General features: G+C 36.8%; 1 protein-coding gene across 7 annotated transcripts in view; it reads right to left on the reverse strand.

The window, feature by feature from the left end:
* Window positions 1-17,239, reverse strand: part of TCF12 (transcription factor 12) — a 396,768-nt gene that overhangs the window by 226,721 nt on the left and 152,808 nt on the right. For all 7 annotated transcript variants that reach the window (XM_059056243.2, XM_059056242.2, XM_059056246.2 and 4 more), the window contains exon 4: window positions 4,354-4,427. In XM_059056243.2, the coding sequence (XP_058912226.1) occupies window positions 4,354-4,427 (74 nt within the window). The remainder of the gene's footprint in view (window positions 1-4,353; window positions 4,428-17,239) is intronic.

A 17,239-nucleotide genomic window follows, 5' to 3' on the forward strand; every position in this document is an offset into this window, starting at 1 on the left:
GTGATCTTAAATAAAATGCTTCACTAAGCAGTGTCATCAATCAGGGCAATAATTTGTAAGCACAGAAAAAAGCCCTATAACCATTAATTAATACCACCACCACCTACTTCAAGCTTCACCACATTGTATTAATTTTGGTTCTTTCCCCTCCTCAATCTCCAAACACAATTAATCTAGTATATCGAATGATTCTTCCTCAATTTGATTATATTCAGCAAACACATACAGAGCATTCATTATATAGAGAGCATTATACAGACAAAAACTTTTATATCAAAGTTTCTCAGAAGACTTCTGTATTCCCAAGAAAGAAATTGTAGGGGAAAGGAAATCAATTTTATTTATGTCCTTTACAAATCTAAAAGAAGTAAAAGTATAGTATTAATAAGCATGACTGAATCAGAAAACAATTCTTATGCATTACACTTAGAATGCAGCAAATTTGCAAATGTATTCATTCTTTTAAATTTGTTTGTTACAAATAAATCTAGTTGATAAATTCTGACATATATAAGATTAAAGCCAACACTTATAGAATACTCACTATGTACCAGGCATTGATCTAAGCACTGCCCACTGTACATGTATCTCATTTAATTCTCACAACCACCTTGTAATTATTATTATCCCCATTTCACAGATGAGTAAACTGAGGTACAGTAAATTTAAGTAACTGGACAAGAATCACACATGCAGTAAGTGGCAGAGCTGGGATTCATCCCAGGTAGTCTGGCCCCAGAGTATGTGCTCTTAAGCATTGCCTTCTAAAGAAGGGGGGGAGGGGGAATCTGAAACTAGAATAAATCATTAACACTGTAGAAAATAAGAAAAATCATGATATTCTGTGGCTTTTATGCCTGGTTACAAAGGTCAAATATAGAAAACATTCATTTGTAAGAAAGAATAAAAAGTAAGGGAGGGAGGGGACAAAGTCATTAATTAATTATACCTCTGCCCATGTCTAAATTATCTGAGATTAATTGCTCCTTTCAGTCTCTGGTGCTTTAAATTCAATCACCACTTTCACAAATTTCTGAAAATAGAAGCGCTATTCAATCATGATGATGCTTTTATCTGTTCATGTGTGTGTTTTTGTTCTGCAGGTGGGGAGTGCTGTGGGTAGTTCTGATAACCGGAAACTCAACCAACCACCTGTATGCTATGAGGCTACCTTTCTGGTGGATTTGGGAAAAACAGGGAAGACACACTAGAAAGAGCTCTGCTGTAGTGACTTTTCTTACTTCTGAAAGAATGGGCATAGGGTAAAACACTGAAAAGAAGTTTGTGGGCTCTTAGCCACACAATTCCAGTGGAACTCACTTATGCATCAAGGTTATAGAGCAGAATGATATCTTCATCAAAATTAAAGTCAGGACCTATTAGGCAAAAAGTATAAAGAGAAAAAATTCTCCATGAAATGTTGTTAAATAAATATTGATCTCAACCATCATAATTCTGTATAGCCAATCTTGTACACTAAAATGTATAATAATACAGTATTAATAGAGTTCATATGCTAAATACTGCTTTACAGTACTGCAAAAAATTATTCTTTCTCTCTTATAGTTTTGAGTGGAGGGAGAAGAGCAGCAACTCAGACAGCTGAATCCATCTAAATTAAAAGCATATGCTTTATAACTCCACTACACTACTCATTTTGCAGTTTTTTAAATACCTTTTTATCACAACCTCCCACTAAAAGTAAAATTAAATTTTCTATCATTAATGTAAAATCAAATTATTTATTAAATGAGATTTTCCATGATGGAAATGTGTTATTTATACAATATAGTAAAGTCTAAATAAATGTCATTCACATAATTTCTACAAAGGCATCTGCAATTTCATTAAAGCTTAAACTGACTTGTTAATTTTACTAACAATGTGTTAAAACTAGCTTTTAGCCAATATCATTATTTATTTCTAAATTAAAAAACTCACCGTATTAAAATACTAAGGAGAATGAAGTACTTTGTTCAACTGAGATTCTTATTAACAAAATTATATCTATCTATACTTATGATTATGAAAAACATGGTCAAGATGGTGAAAGATATTTAATAATAAAACTCAAAAAGTTGACAATCTTCCTATAAAGGAGTGCTGAGGACAGCTTCAAAGATAACCATAAATGTCTCTCCCTGATGAGAAGAGTTCAGGGGAGAAATAAATGGTTTGAAATTGTAAATAAAATATAACATCTTGACTAACACAGAATCATGACTAGGATAAAGGAAGAAAGTTATTGGAAGAGTAGATTTCACCGGGAACAAAAAGTAAGGAGGGCAATAAATCACTGTTCTATCAGATCACTCAGTAGACAGGCAAGAAAAAAAATGTGTGTGAATTGTGTGTGTGAATTGTGTGTGTGAATTGTGTGTGTGTGTGTGTGTGTGTGCGCGCGCGCGCACGCGCGCGCACATGTGTATGGCTGTGTGGGGTATCTTGAGATTAATCTGGATTTTTATAATAGAAAACTACTATAAAATCAATTTAACTTTTCACTGTACATAACATACACTGAAAAAACAAATGAAGAATAAAAAACTGCATTTCACATTTGACCTATAGATCAAATAGCAAAAAGAAAAGCAAGATTCTCTAAAGGTAAACTTAATTTCAGGAACATGAAATATATAAATGTTTGGATATATTATTATTTTCTCTTCTCCTAAAATCCTATTTAGTACTCAAGTAGAAAAACACTGAAAGCTTGAAAGGGAAGTAAGGTACAAAGGCACCATTTAATGTATATTAAGAAATAACATGTTATCACACAGTAACTCAAGGCTCTGAAAGAAAATAATCCAATATCAACTAGTATTGTCCTCTCATATACAGAATCCCTACTTCAAAATCGAAACAGGAAATCTATCTTTCCAATTCACAATATTATTCAAAAAATAAAAAAAATTTTTAAGGTGGAAGGAAATTTGGATATCAACCAGTTTACCCACAAGATAAAATACCACGTCCAAGATTAAGTAGCAAGTTCAAAGTAGTGTCAATAGTAGATCCTGGGCTTCCCTGGTGGCACAGTGGTTGAGAGTCCGCCTGCCGATGCAGGGGATTCGGGTTCGTGCCCAGATCCGGGAAGATCCCACATGCCATGGAGCGGCCGGGCCGTGAGCCATGGCCGCTGAGCCTGAGCGTCCAGAGCCTGTGCTCCGCAACGGGAGAGGCCACAACAGTGAGAGGCCCGCGTACAGAAAAGAAAAAAAAAAAAAAGGAAATCCTGTGATACCCAAGACAGTGCTCTTTACACTACAACTCAGCTTTCACAGCACTGATTTGAGAGAAGGAAACATTAAATCCCATGTTTAACAGTCTCTCTCTCTACAGTTTCCTGGATTCCACAGGACTATCCCAGTTCTTCTCCCAAGTATTTAAAATAAATTAAACATATTTATAGCCAAATATAATAGCAAAACCACATATTTTAGTTAAGTATTTTCACTCAGCATTTTTCAATGCAAAACAGTGTAACCTATATGGAGACTATGAATTCCAATCACATTATTCAGGTTTTCTTCTACTTAAACCAATTTGCTTCTAGAGTGAAGTGCCCATAAATTTTATGCTTGTCTATTTTCTCTTGGTTAATTCTGAGAGAAATAAATAGTTCGTTATTCATTCAAAGTATGACCTTTTGGAAAAGGTAGCTCTTAACCTCATCAATTTACTGTGGAATCTGGCAGCACAGCATTTAATTTTATTGTCAATTCTTTGGTCTAATTTTCAGCCTCTCAGTCTCATTTTTTAAAGTTTTGGGGAATTTTTTTCTTCTTTTAATTTCTGGAAAAGGCTCTAAACTTTTAACCTTTCATTGTGTAGCATGTTAGCTTGGTCCTATTTTCTCTTAACTGCCAACCAAGAAATGTCATCTGTTGTATCTGTTCTGATATGCTTCCAAGAGACAGGGCTATAGAATCCCTGATACAAATCGCTGACGACTACTGTAGCAAGAACGTGAAAGGGGAGACTAGATAGAAGCTAGTCCTCTGAGAGCTCTCAAGGCAAACTAACAATACAAGAAGAAAAATGACTATGTTTGGAGATTACTTAATGAGGCATTCCAAGCTCTTCCAACTTTAGTAAAGGGTATTACAAGTAGTTGAGGTGTAGAAATAACATCAAGAATATTTCATTGTAGGACATAAAATGAACTCCCATAGTATAACAGTTAAGGGAAAGAATTAAAGCTACTATGAAGGTACTGGGTATTCTAATATATTCCCATAAAATACATTAATCTTCACTTCTCTTAGGAAATAGAACTCACATATGAAAGAACTTACTTATTCTGCCAAATTATCTTTACAATTTTAATCAAGGGTTGATGAGCAAACTTACTCTAGATGAGTCATAAGAGGGGCTTGGTTGACCACTTGTTCCCCAAGATGTCGTACCTCCTCGTTCATCCATACCTAAGGAGAGAAGAAAGTAAACAATATAAATCCAAGAGGATACAATGATGGGTTTTGTTTGGTACAGCAGATAATACAATTCAGTGAGTGGTATCTGCATTTGATTGGAACTGGATGTGTATCAATCCTTGCCTCAGAAACATGCAGAAATAAGTTACTTGGGAGTATCTTTATCACTGCTCTATACAATGCCCTACATACACTCCAATGTAGGTCTCTGGAGACTTTCAAACAGAGCATAAACTAGGTCTCTCCACCTCTGTCTCCACCCACTGCTACTTCTAAGAGTAGATGAATGCCCCACCTCCAACTTTCTAAAGTTTAGTACTGCCTCCATGAATATCCGAAGTGAATAAGGGTTAGAAAATGAAGCAAGTCAAAGAAGTGCTCAAGTTAATAAAACTGGTTTCTATCAAAGCGCTGAGTAGCTATTCTTAACTGAAGACATGAAACGAAATCAAACTATATCACATCAACATTAATTATATCAAAACTAATCAAAATGATGTGACAACTCATCCTAATAAAATCTCCTCTAAAATCTGTTTCTAAATGAGTAGATCTACTACTCTTAGGAAAATTGCAAAGGAAGACTCAATGTGACAAGGATAAATTACCATTAACAACAAAACAATTCACTATCCTCCTTAATGTACCTTCTGAAGCTTTGGCTCCATTATTTTCACCTTCCAATCAATCCCCAGAAAAATCGGAAAGAGATGGAGATCTCTCAATCCAGCCATTTCTCCCTTTTCTGTTTTGAAGATCAGCCTTTCTCATCCTTGACTCCTAACAGGGAACACTTTCCTAATCCCTTCTGATATTCTTTCTATGATAAAATACAAATGGTTGACTTTTTTTTGTTTCATTCTTGCATGAGAAAACTCTAGATGTTACAAAAACATTGTTAAGTTTAGAACCTCTTTTTCTTCAAAAAAATTCCTTGAAGTCTTCTGTGATTTAGATGAGACGTGGTCTGTACTAAGTTAAATGCTACAAATTCTCCAATAACTAGCCACGACTCCCAAGGCTCTTTCATAGGGACAGAACTGCCAATTGAAGGACTAGGTGACAAAAGCAAGGAAAGTAAGTCAGTACCCAAAGTAAAATACACTAATTACTAATTCAGTTAGTAGGACCCTAATTTATTCTTTTTATGAATCTGTACTTCCTGTATCAAAAGCAGTACGGAGAAAAGATGGGTACCTACTATAAACAACACACTAGGCACAATTTCAAATGAATCAGAAGCTTTAAAAACACACAGATTACATGTAAAAACAAACCAAAAACCAACAATAACAACAAAACAGTGTTTTTGTTTTGTTCATTCTTGGAGAATTCTTATTAAAATTCTAGATTTAAGAAAGATTCTACAAGTCTGGGGAGTATCATGTAAAAACACACTTTGTTACTAAATATCTCTCCAGTATCCAGTTACCTGTGGTCTATTTTCCAAGCATTTTCTTTGCAATCAACACTGTAGAATAGCAGATAGGATTCCAATGAGACCGAATCCAAGACAAAGACTACTATCAATCTACAAAATCCATTAATATAAAGCTACTTACGAAACTGCAAATAATTTTAGGAAGTTTTATTTAAAAAGATCATACTTTCCATTTGTAACTTTTTTTCTAAATGAGTTATATTTTTAAAATATCATATATCCAAAGTAAATTGGCTCCTGAAAGCAGGGTCTCAAATATTTGAACACCCATATTCATAGCAGCATTATTTACAATAGCCAAAATGTAGAAGCGACTTCAGTGTCCATTGACAGATGAATGGATAAACAAAATGTGGTATATATATATATACCTACAACAGAATATTATTCAGCTTTAAAAAGGAAAGAAATTCTTACACATGCTACAACCTGAGGACATTATGTTAAGTGAAATAAGCTAATCACAAAAGGACAAATAGTATATGGTTCCACTTATATGAGGTACCTAGAGTAGACAAATCCATAAAAAGCAGAATGGTGGGCCTTGGGGTGGGGAGTAAACATAACTTTCATTGAACATTTAGAACATACAAGGCACACTTATTTTGATGATCCTATTTCTAATGAAAATAATTCATTTTATGACTCTGAATTGTCTTTTATCAAATAATTAATAAATATGGGGGCTATGTGTTATTTTAAATACGTTTATAAAAGAAAATATATGGGTGCCTGCTACAGAAAACATCTCAGACAAAATTTTAAGTGATAAATGAAATTCTGTGAAAACACATACTTAATTCTCATCGAGTGACACTAATTACTTCCACAACATGGAAGAAGAGCAAAGATTAATTAAATAAAATGATAATTAATTAAGCCACCAACTAAAGAGTACTACATACCAACGATACAAGACATGTAGAGGGCTCAAAGGATGCTATAGAATAACAAGGATCTGGCTAGGGTTTAAACTCAGAGCTCTACAGCTTTATTGTCAATGTATCTAGACTGAGCAGAAGATCGTGGCTGGCACTGGCAAAGGCAAGAGTCATCCTTTAGCATCAACGACTCCTTTCTGCTCAACACAATGACTGTACAAACATAGAAATATGACAGGAATAATAAACTTTCCAAAGCTTCAGCCACAAGACCAAGGTAACCAGGAAAAAAGAAATTACACACAGAAAATAAACAACATAGAAATTATACAAATTGATCAAAATCTGAAAAACTATTTATCAACAATATACCACAGTTGCAATACTGTAATTAGGAGGAAAACATTTCTATTAACATATATCTGAATCACCATTGCCATATATTTTTCTTTCCTTCCTATTTCTAGTCTACACATGCCAATTCAACAATTTTTGAGATGGTAGTGCCTCAACTTACAGATTAAAATGGTAGATGTAACAGAAAGTTTAGGAATTATTAAGTAGTAGAAACACTTTTGAGTCTTGCTTAACTTTCTAATTAATCAATTCTATTTCTCTGCAACAAAATTAAAAGAGTTAACCAATAATTTAACTAATATAGAGATTTAAATGACACTTTTTAATTAAAAATCTTTTATATACAGAATCTCTTAAGTACCTGCTTTTCTCAATGGAACCAATTAAAATCCAATATATATTTTGATTCCATGTGCCTCATTTACAAAGGCTTAATATTTTATTTAACATTTTTCAGTAAAGAACAAACATTAAATTTTAGACTGTATATCTAAAAACACTGGTTTGTGAATTCAGTGAAACAATCTGCTTCCTTCTCTTGTAAAACATTTAATAGGAAAAGTAACTGAAGGCAAATCATAAATTACTACACATACAGGCACTTCCCTAAGAGGCTGGGAGGCTGAAGAAGGAACAGAAGGTGTAACCAAGTTTTTGAGATGTTAGAGAGCAAGACTCTTGGAGGAGCAAGTAAACTTAGCTAAGTAAAACATCTAGCATTACTTTCTTTACTATGAAGGACTCAGGTACTAGTTTGCCTACCTCCTCTCTACTGCCACCATCTTTTTTGACTGAAAGTGCTCTCTTTCTTGAATCAATATAAAATTATCTCACAGCTTCTATCCTACTACTTCTTTCATTCTCCTAGCACATAATTCTAGAGACTTCTCTAGTTTTTAGCCATTAGCAAAAACTGGAAACATTTTTTTGGGGTAGTTACTTTTCTATACCTAATACACTTGTTCCATACTGCCCCCCACCAATCTGGGCCCCCAGGGGCTCAAAAACAGTACAGGGTTTGTGTACATGAAGCATTATTTAAGCTTTGGTGAGGCTCAGACAAGACCTAACTGGAGGTAAAGGGGGTGAATGAGGAGTAAAGCTGCTTCTTCTCTCCCACCTGCTACCACCAACCAGATCTATCACCAAAGACTCTGTCACCCTAGACTACAAGGAGGGTGAAGCGAGAAACAGGTCTGGAATTGGAAAATATTTCAGGTACTGGTGGGGAGTCTAGAGAGCAGAGAAGTAATGAAAGGGAAAGCGGGGTGAGGGATACACAAAGTCGAGAGAAGAGTAGTTAGGATATCCCTGCAGCAAAGCTATAAGAAAAACAAGTCAGGGGCTTCCCTGGTGGCGCAGTAGTTGAGAGTCCGCCTGCCAATGCAGGGGACACGGGTTCGTGCCCCGGTCTGGGAAGATCCCACATGCCGTGGAGCGGCTGGGCCCGTGAGCCATGGCCCCTGAGCCTGCGCGTCCGGAGCCTGTGCTCCGCAACGGGAGAGGCCACAACAGTGAGAGGCCTGCGTACCGCAAAAAAAAAAAAAAAAAAAAAAGAAAAAGAAAAACAAGTCAGGGCTTCCCTGGTAGTGCAGTGGTTGAGGATCCTCCTGCCAATGCAGGGGACACAGGTTCGAGCCCTGGTCCGGTAAGATCCCACATGCTGCGGAGCAACTAAGCCCGTGCTCCACAACTACTGAGCCTGCACTCCAGAGACCGTGAGCCACAACTACTGAAGCCTGTGCATCTACAGCACGCACACAGCAACAAGAGAAGCCACTACAACGAGAAGCCTGTGCACCGCAACGAAGACACAATACAGCCATAAATAAATAAATAAATTTCTGAAAAACAAGTCAACATAGCCACTTTGCTTTGTATTATGCCCGAGAGTTATTCCTTGTGGAAAAGGGACATATATAAAGGTGGGAGGAAGAGCACAGCAGATTGTATACCTCTCTTTCTCTGTCTCCTTCTCTCTTTCACACACACACACACACACACACACGCACACACACATGCACACACACACAGCTTTTGGTAGCAGTGAAATCAGGTTTTTATTCTAGCAAATAAAATGTACTTCAAAAATATCAAATCCCAACACTGTTATAAATAAGGAAAAGATAATATACTTTGCAGGATTGCCATCTGCTATAGGATGATTCAAGAGATGATCTGATAAAAGAAATCTGATTGGAGATAGCTATGTCAGATAACCAAAGCTATGGATGTGTCTCTTCAGTAGTTTCTTTACTCAATTTTATTTGTGGGGTAATGATATTCCTTTAGATCAGACTCAAAGGCTGCAATCAATTGTAAAACAATATACACCTAAAAACCCACCACCACCATTTTTTATTATATTTCTCAAATTTTAGATACTTATGAAATAAATCTACCGATGTGTTTTCCCAGAAATTCACTGTGAAACGGAATCAATTAGAATATAAAAGCAAATCCTTTGTTTTTATGCTACACATTAATGAAAAACAAATAAAACAAAAAAGCTATGGAAATGTTGAAAGAATTAGAATATAAAAGCAAATCCTCTGTTTTTATGCTACACATTAATGAAAAACAAATAAAACAAAAAAGCTATGGAAATGTTGAAACTGTAAGGAAATGTAAGACCTGCTGCTTCATACGAAGTATGTAAGTAACATTGGTTACAGAAATTTTTTTACTAAAACAGTTGAGATTCTGTAAAATGAACTGTCAAATTAAAAAATTTGACTCTTTTTAAAGTATGTAAGAAAATAAGACCAGTAAAGAGATTAAAAGGAATCACCTTTTTAGATCATCTTTAAAATTAATCACAATTTCTATCTGGAATTGATGAGAACTAAGATTTTTAAAGTAGGGATATTCTAGTGCCAAAGTACACTAGAATAAGATAATTAAACATGACTAATTTCAACAAAATGGCTAATTTCAAAATTAACTTCCAAACAGTGATTTCGTTATGCTATTTTTATTAGCCACATCACTCTATATAAATGTCCTGTAAACATACAATTAAACAGAACATTCTAGTGATTTAATCAATGAAGTAAGAGTAGAAGGTCAAAAGGAAATGGCAGGTCTATCTGTTTAGGAAAAATAAAAAACTGCCTAATGCCCAGGGATTGAAACTAAGTTCTCAAAGGGCAAGCAGGTATTTTGTACCACCTTGAGAACTATCTATGTAGTGACCTGGTATATTGAAGATTTGCTCTCATTGTGTGAAGAGACATTCTAATAACCCTGACAAAGCTCCTGAGCCATCTCTAAGCCTCCCCTAAACTATCTGGCTGTCAAATTTCTGGAAACAAGAAAAGGCCCTCCCAGTGCACCTAAAAGCAACTGCCATACTCCTCTGGAATCTAAACAGCAAAGCCCTGCACGTAAACAACAATGCCAGATGTTTTCTTCCAAAGAGGCACTAAAGAAGTCCACTCTAAAAAAGGCTTGATGCCTCTTCTCCAACTCTGGATAAGTCTCAGCAAAAAATGTCCCTATTCAGTCTCTCAATGATACAATCCCATTAGATTTAACTTTATAAACATTTTCAAAATCTGACTATGACTCACTATTTTTTAAATTTAATTTTCTATTTATTTATTTACTTGGCTGCACCGGGTCACTTGTTGCAGCACATGGGATCTTCGTTGTGACATGTGGGATTTAGCACCCTGACCAGGGATGGAACCCAAGCTCCCTGTGTTGGGGGGGTGGGGGGTGGAGTCTTAACTGCCGGACCACCTGGGAAGTGTCTGACTCACTATTTTTAACATGATCATTTTAGTCTGAGCCACCATCACCTCTGTATTATGGCAATAGCCTCTTAAAGAGTCTCCCTGCTTCTTGCCCCTGTGACAGTGTGTATACTCTACATAGGAACTAGAATGACCTTTTCAAAACAACTCAAATCCTGTCAATCCTATGCTCAAAATCTACCCATCTCATTCAGTAATAAATCCACTGGTCTAAAGTGCTTCACGGGTTCCACCTCCCACCTCTCTGACTTCATCTCCTACTATTCATTCTCTTAGATCACTCTTTTTTTTTTGGTGGTACGCGGGCCTCTCACTGTTGTGGCCTCTCCCGTTGCGGAGCACAGGCTCCGGACGCGCAGGCTCAGCGGCCATGGCTCACGGGCCCAGCCGCTCCGCGGCATGTGGGATCTTCCTGGACCGGGGCACGAACCCGTGTCCACAGCATCGGCAGGCGGACTCTCAACCACTGCGCCACCAGGGAAGCCCTAGATCACTCTTTTTCAACTACATGGACCCCTGTTTTTGCTCAAACACAGTAAGCATGCTTCCTCCTTAGGGCCTTGCCACTTGTTCTTCCCTCTTCATAAAATGCTTCCTCCCAGATATCTGAATGGTTTGTTCCCCTAATTTCCTTCAGGTCTCTCTATTCAAATATAATATTATGGGGGGATGTTTACAATCTGTTTTCCCCCCCAGTAGATTGAAAGCTCCAGGAAAACAAGAGTGTAGTCTGTTTTGTTCAATATTTTATGTTTGGTGCCTGGAACAATGCCGGACACACAGTAGGCATTAATAAATATCTGTGGAAAAAAACATGTATAAAGTGGAAATAAAACATTCAGTTTAATATAAGTGGGACTGAAACTGGTTCCCTATTTGTTAGCTTACCATTTTCTTTAGAAATAATCAAAACCAATATTCTAAATAAATGAATAGTAGTTTAAAAATTCCAATGAGAAGCAGTTAGACTATACATGACTATATGAAACTAGACAAGTAACTACCCCCAAAGAGCAAACATTATTTAAAAAGTGTTAGAGAAACCTAAATCCTCACTAGGCTTGGTGGCTAAACCACACACAGACGTTCAATACCACAGCTTTGAAATAACCTCATCACATGTCCTAAGAAAAATCACTTTGTATTCACTATAGTACAGCCTAATGTACACTGCTATAAAAGGAACTCTAAATAAAAAATGTTCCAGAAGTTTCATGTAGTCAGCATGATGTTGGGATATTTACATATTTACAATTGTATTAATTTCTACCTTGGCAATATTTTGAGTAACTATCCGTTGCTCTGATTCAGGTCCTGTGTATTGCTTATTCTTCTATTATGTTCCATGCCAATCCACAATTAACATTGCCAGCACAATTATCTTGCCATAAACACAAGTTGGATCACATCCATTCACTTTTCAAATATGATCCTCTGCTGCCTCAGGAATAACACTCACACTCCTGAGCATGGCATCCTTCATGGTAGCCTCAATCTACTTTTTTCAGCTTCAATACACACTATATTTCTCAGAAAACTCAATGCTCGGGATTCCCTGGTGGCACAGTGGTTAAGAACCTGCTTGCCAGTGCAGGGGACACAGGTTCAAGCCCTGGTCCAGGAAGATTCCACATGATGTGGAGCTACTAAGCCAGTGTGCCACAACTACTGAGCCAGCGTTCTAGAGCCTGTGAGCCACAACTACTGAACCTCTGTGCCACAACTACTGAAGCCCACGCACCTAGAGTCTGTGCTCCACAACAAGAAAGCCTGCGCACAGCAACAAAGAACCAATGCAACCAAAAATAAATAATGAATAAATAAATAAAAATTTTTAAAAAAAGAAAACTCAATGGTCCAGGCGCATCAAGACATTAGTCACACCCCAAACATGACAAGCCTTGTCACACATTCATATTCTACTCCTATTGCTTCCTAGTCCTAGAATATCCACCCTTATCTTTTCCCCCACCTACTGAGTTTCTAATTTTGAATCAGTCTAAGATCGAATGTCCTCTCTTCTGAGAAGTGTTCTCCATCAACTAGGTCAATATTAATCACACTTCTTCAGAAAATAATTTGCACTTATTTTGTCTTCAACATTGACAGTTATTTTTCACGTATACCCTACCAATAAAACTTTATAACAGGGAACATACCTTGTTCATCTCTACGTACTTCTGGTACTTCGCAGAAGTGTGGTATTTTGCATTCAAATGTCTACTAAGTGGTTAAGGCACATATAAAGTTAGGGCATTCACATGACAGTCCGTCATAAGTATCCAGTTAACTAGAGATGGGTTAAAAAAAGAAATTCAAGGGCTTCCCTGGTGGCGTAGTGGTTGAGAGTCCTCCTGCCGATGCAGGGGACACGGGTTCATGCCCCAGCCCGGGAAGAGCCCACATGCCGTGGAGCGGCTAGGCCCGTGAGCCATGGCTGCTGAGCCTGTGCGTCTGGAGGCTGTGCTCCGCAATGGGAGAGGCCACAACAGTGAGAGGCCCGCGTACCACAAAAAAAAAAAAAAAAAAAAAAAAAAAAATCAAAGTAGAAGAGGGATGTCTAGAAATCTATGTAGATCTCTAAGAATTAGTAAAATAATAATAATTATTAGTTTTTTAAAAAGTATTATTTTTAAAAGCAGATTGCAAATATGCTGGAGGCAATCTCAAAACTGAACTAGTGAGTTCAGCTTCCAACATGATGCACTATGCTCCTACAGACAGCTACTATAAATTCTGGAGAAAAATATAAATATAAAACAACTACATAAAGGCTCCACCTTAAGAGTAAACCTAAAGGGTCTACCAGGAGAATGAACAAAACCAGACTGATTTTGGATGGGAATATAAACTTGGAAGAAGAGACCAGAATGAGTTTCTCCTTTTAACAGCTTTAGGGATCAGCACAGGTGAGTTTCCCATTTTAAAGCTTCATCCCGCAGGCAGGCAGCAGCCACAGCACGCAGGAACTAAAATTCCAAAAGAAAACTTACTATCTTTCTGGATAGAAGAAAAACAGTAAAGAGCAGGACAACCATAATCACCAGAAAGTAAAGGACAGAATCCCCAAAAGGAGAGAGGCAGAAAAGATGAGTCCCAAATTTTTGGCACATCTCTGCTCAAGTCTTTGGATGAGCCCTGATGTACACATTTACAGGACAGTTTGCAGTTGAGGCTGAAAGAATCAAATCAAATTGAAATTTGAGCAGCTGCTAACCTCAGGCAACATAGAGTTTTCACTCTGAGTCTGATCCAATTGATGGCTCACTAAAACATAAAAATCAAAACTCTTTGGAGGAACATAAAAGAAACCAAAATTTCCACAAATAACATTCATAATATCTATAACACAAGCCAAAACTCCTTGACAATGAAATGTGACCCAATCTCAAAGAAAAAGATAATCAAGAGAGGCCAACTTCAAGATGACCCAGATACTGAGATTTTCAGACAAGGGCATGAAACCAGGTACCTTACTATACCCAATCAAGTAAAGGACATATGCTTGTAATGAATGAAAAGACTGGAAATCTCACAGAGAAAAAGAAAACACACACACACACAAATGCAAGTTTTAAAAATTAAAATATCTGAAGTCTAAAAAAAAAAAAAATTCTTGGATGGGTTTAAGAAAGGAATGGAGATGACAGTAAAAAGTGAATGAATTTGGGCTTCCCTGGTGGCGCAGTGGTTGGGAGTCCGCCTGCCGATGCAGGAGACGCGGGTTCGTGCCCTGGTCCGGGAGGATCCCACATGCCGCGGAGCGGCTGGGCCCGTGAGCCATGGCCGCTGGGCCTGCGCGTCCGGAGCCTGTGCTCCGCAACGGGAGAGGCCACGACAGTGAGAGGCCCGCATACCGCAAAAAAAAAAAAAGTGAATGAATTTGATGAGAGATCAACAGAAATAATTCAATTTGACAACAAATTAAAAGAAAATAAACTGGGTCTTAGAGACCTAAAGGAAGATATTAAAAAGTCTAACATTGAGTCTAATAAGAGACTAATAAGTCTAATAAGAGAACAAAGAGACTAGGGTAGAAAAAATTTTTGAAGAAATAATGGCCAGAAAATTCACAAATGTGGTTAAAAGACACAAATTTACCAGTTAAGGACACTCTGTAAACCCAAAAGGATAAATATTAAGAAAACCATGTGCAGGATACCACAGTCAAATTTCTGACAACCAAAAATACAGAGAAAACCTTGAATGTGGACAGAAAAAGGACACATTACATACAGAAGAACAACAATTCAAATACTGCAGACTTGTCTTTAGAAACTATGAATGTCACCAGATGTGGAAACACATCTTTAAAGTACTGAGGCATGGGGATCTCAGCCAGAATAAAAGTATCCTTCAATAATGGAGAGGAAATACATTTTCAAGTAAAATAAAATTAAGAATTTGTTACCAGCAAAACTTCAGTACAAAATACTAAAAGAAGTTTTTCAAGCTGAAGGATATGTATCAGAGAGAAACTTGAATCTTGAGGAAGGAAAAAAGAACATGAGAAATAGTAAATATAAGAAACTGTTTTTTTTTCCTTTTAACTTCTTTAAAAGTTATTTATATAAAAATTGTAACATTCTCTCACAGGAGTTACAATGTATTTAGCTGTAATACATATGACAAATATAGCATAAAAGAAGGCAGGGGTGGGGGTAAACAGACATAAGGTTACAAGATTTCTACATTTTATGTGAAACGGTAGAATATTAACTCTAAATTGACTGGGAGACGTTAACGACATATATAACCTGAGAGAAACTACCAAAGCGGAAAAAAATGCAGAGGCGTCACTAAAAAGCCAACCAATAAATTAAAATGGAGTCCTAAGAAATAGCCAAATCCAAAAGAAAGAAATACTTTTGAACAACATACAGAAAGAAAAAACAAACAACAAATGAATTAGTACACCTTAATCTAACCATACAATAAAACATTCCATTTTTGTCTGAGGAGGAAGACAAACAGAGAAGCATCAAACAGATATTACTCATTTCAATGAGAACACACCTCATTGCTCTGTGAGCTCACAAAGTTCATGCTGTTGCTCTTCTTCAACAAGACAATTATATTTGGGTTTGGTGCGAGAAAAGAAAGATGAAAATATTTCATTGCCCTTGCACATTGAACAAAAAACATACAGTACCACACCACTGTGAAAACTGCATGCAAAGGTTTTTATTGATTTTTTAAAACACCTTTATTGGAGTATAATTGCTTTACAATGGTGTGTTAGTTTCTGCTTTACAACAAAGTTAATCAGTTATACATATACATATGTTCCCATATCTCTTCCCTCTTGCGTCTCCCTCCCACCCTCCCTATCCCACCCCTCTAGGTGGACACAAACCACCTAGCTGATCTCCCTGTGCTATGCAGCTGCTTCCCACTAGCTATCCACCCTACGTTTGGTAGTGTATATATGTCCATGCCACTCTCTCACTTCGTCACAGTTTACCCTTCCCCCTCCCCATATCCTCAAGTCCATGCTCTAGTAGGTCTGACCCACCTCCTAGAGAAATGGAAATAAAAACAAAAATAAACAAATGGGACCTAATGAAACTTAAAAGCTTTTGCACAGCAAAGGATACCATAAACAAGACTAAAAGACAACCCTCAGAATGGGAGAAAATAGTTGCAAATGAAGCAACTGACAAAGGATTAATCTCCAAAATTTATAAGCAACTCATGCAGCTCAATAACAGAAAACAAACAATCCAATCCAAAAATGGGCAGAAGACCTAAACAGACATATCTCCAAAGAAGATATACAGATTGCCAACAAACACATGAAAGAATGCTCAACATCATTAATCATTAGAGAAATGCAAATCAAAGGTTGTTTATTTTTATAGTACGCATCAGGATCATAAGTCAGTACCAATAAAGCAGCTTCTGCATAAGTACATTTTGGTGGATTTTTGCTGATTACCTAACACAATTTGCTATTTAAAAACAGCTGTGTGAGCAATTACTATTCTTAACTTAATTCCACAAACAATTCTATTCATTTCCTGTAATAAGTCCTGTGTACTCCCTGCGTTCAAGTCTTAGACCATTAATTCCTGTAATGGCAACACACTCTGCCTCTCTCAAAGGAACTCTGCAAAAATTTTTCCATCGTATTTTATTTTCTTCATATTTTAAAATCCCATCCTCATATACGCTTCAAACTCCCACTCATTTATTTCTAAATTCACAAAACAAAAATTTATATTGACTACCTTCACTGCTTTCAATTTACGCACTTACTCATTAATGAATCTCTTGCTAGTATCTAGCCTCTTCCTAGACCATACCAGCAAAACCCAATGCCAGTCACAAAGAAGGCTCTCAGTAAACATTTGTTTATATGATAAA

The sequence above is a fragment of the Kogia breviceps genome, chromosome 3 (assembly GCF_026419965.1).
Source record: "Kogia breviceps isolate mKogBre1 chromosome 3, mKogBre1 haplotype 1, whole genome shotgun sequence".
Classification (NCBI taxonomy): domain Eukaryota; kingdom Metazoa; phylum Chordata; class Mammalia; order Artiodactyla; family Physeteridae; genus Kogia; species Kogia breviceps.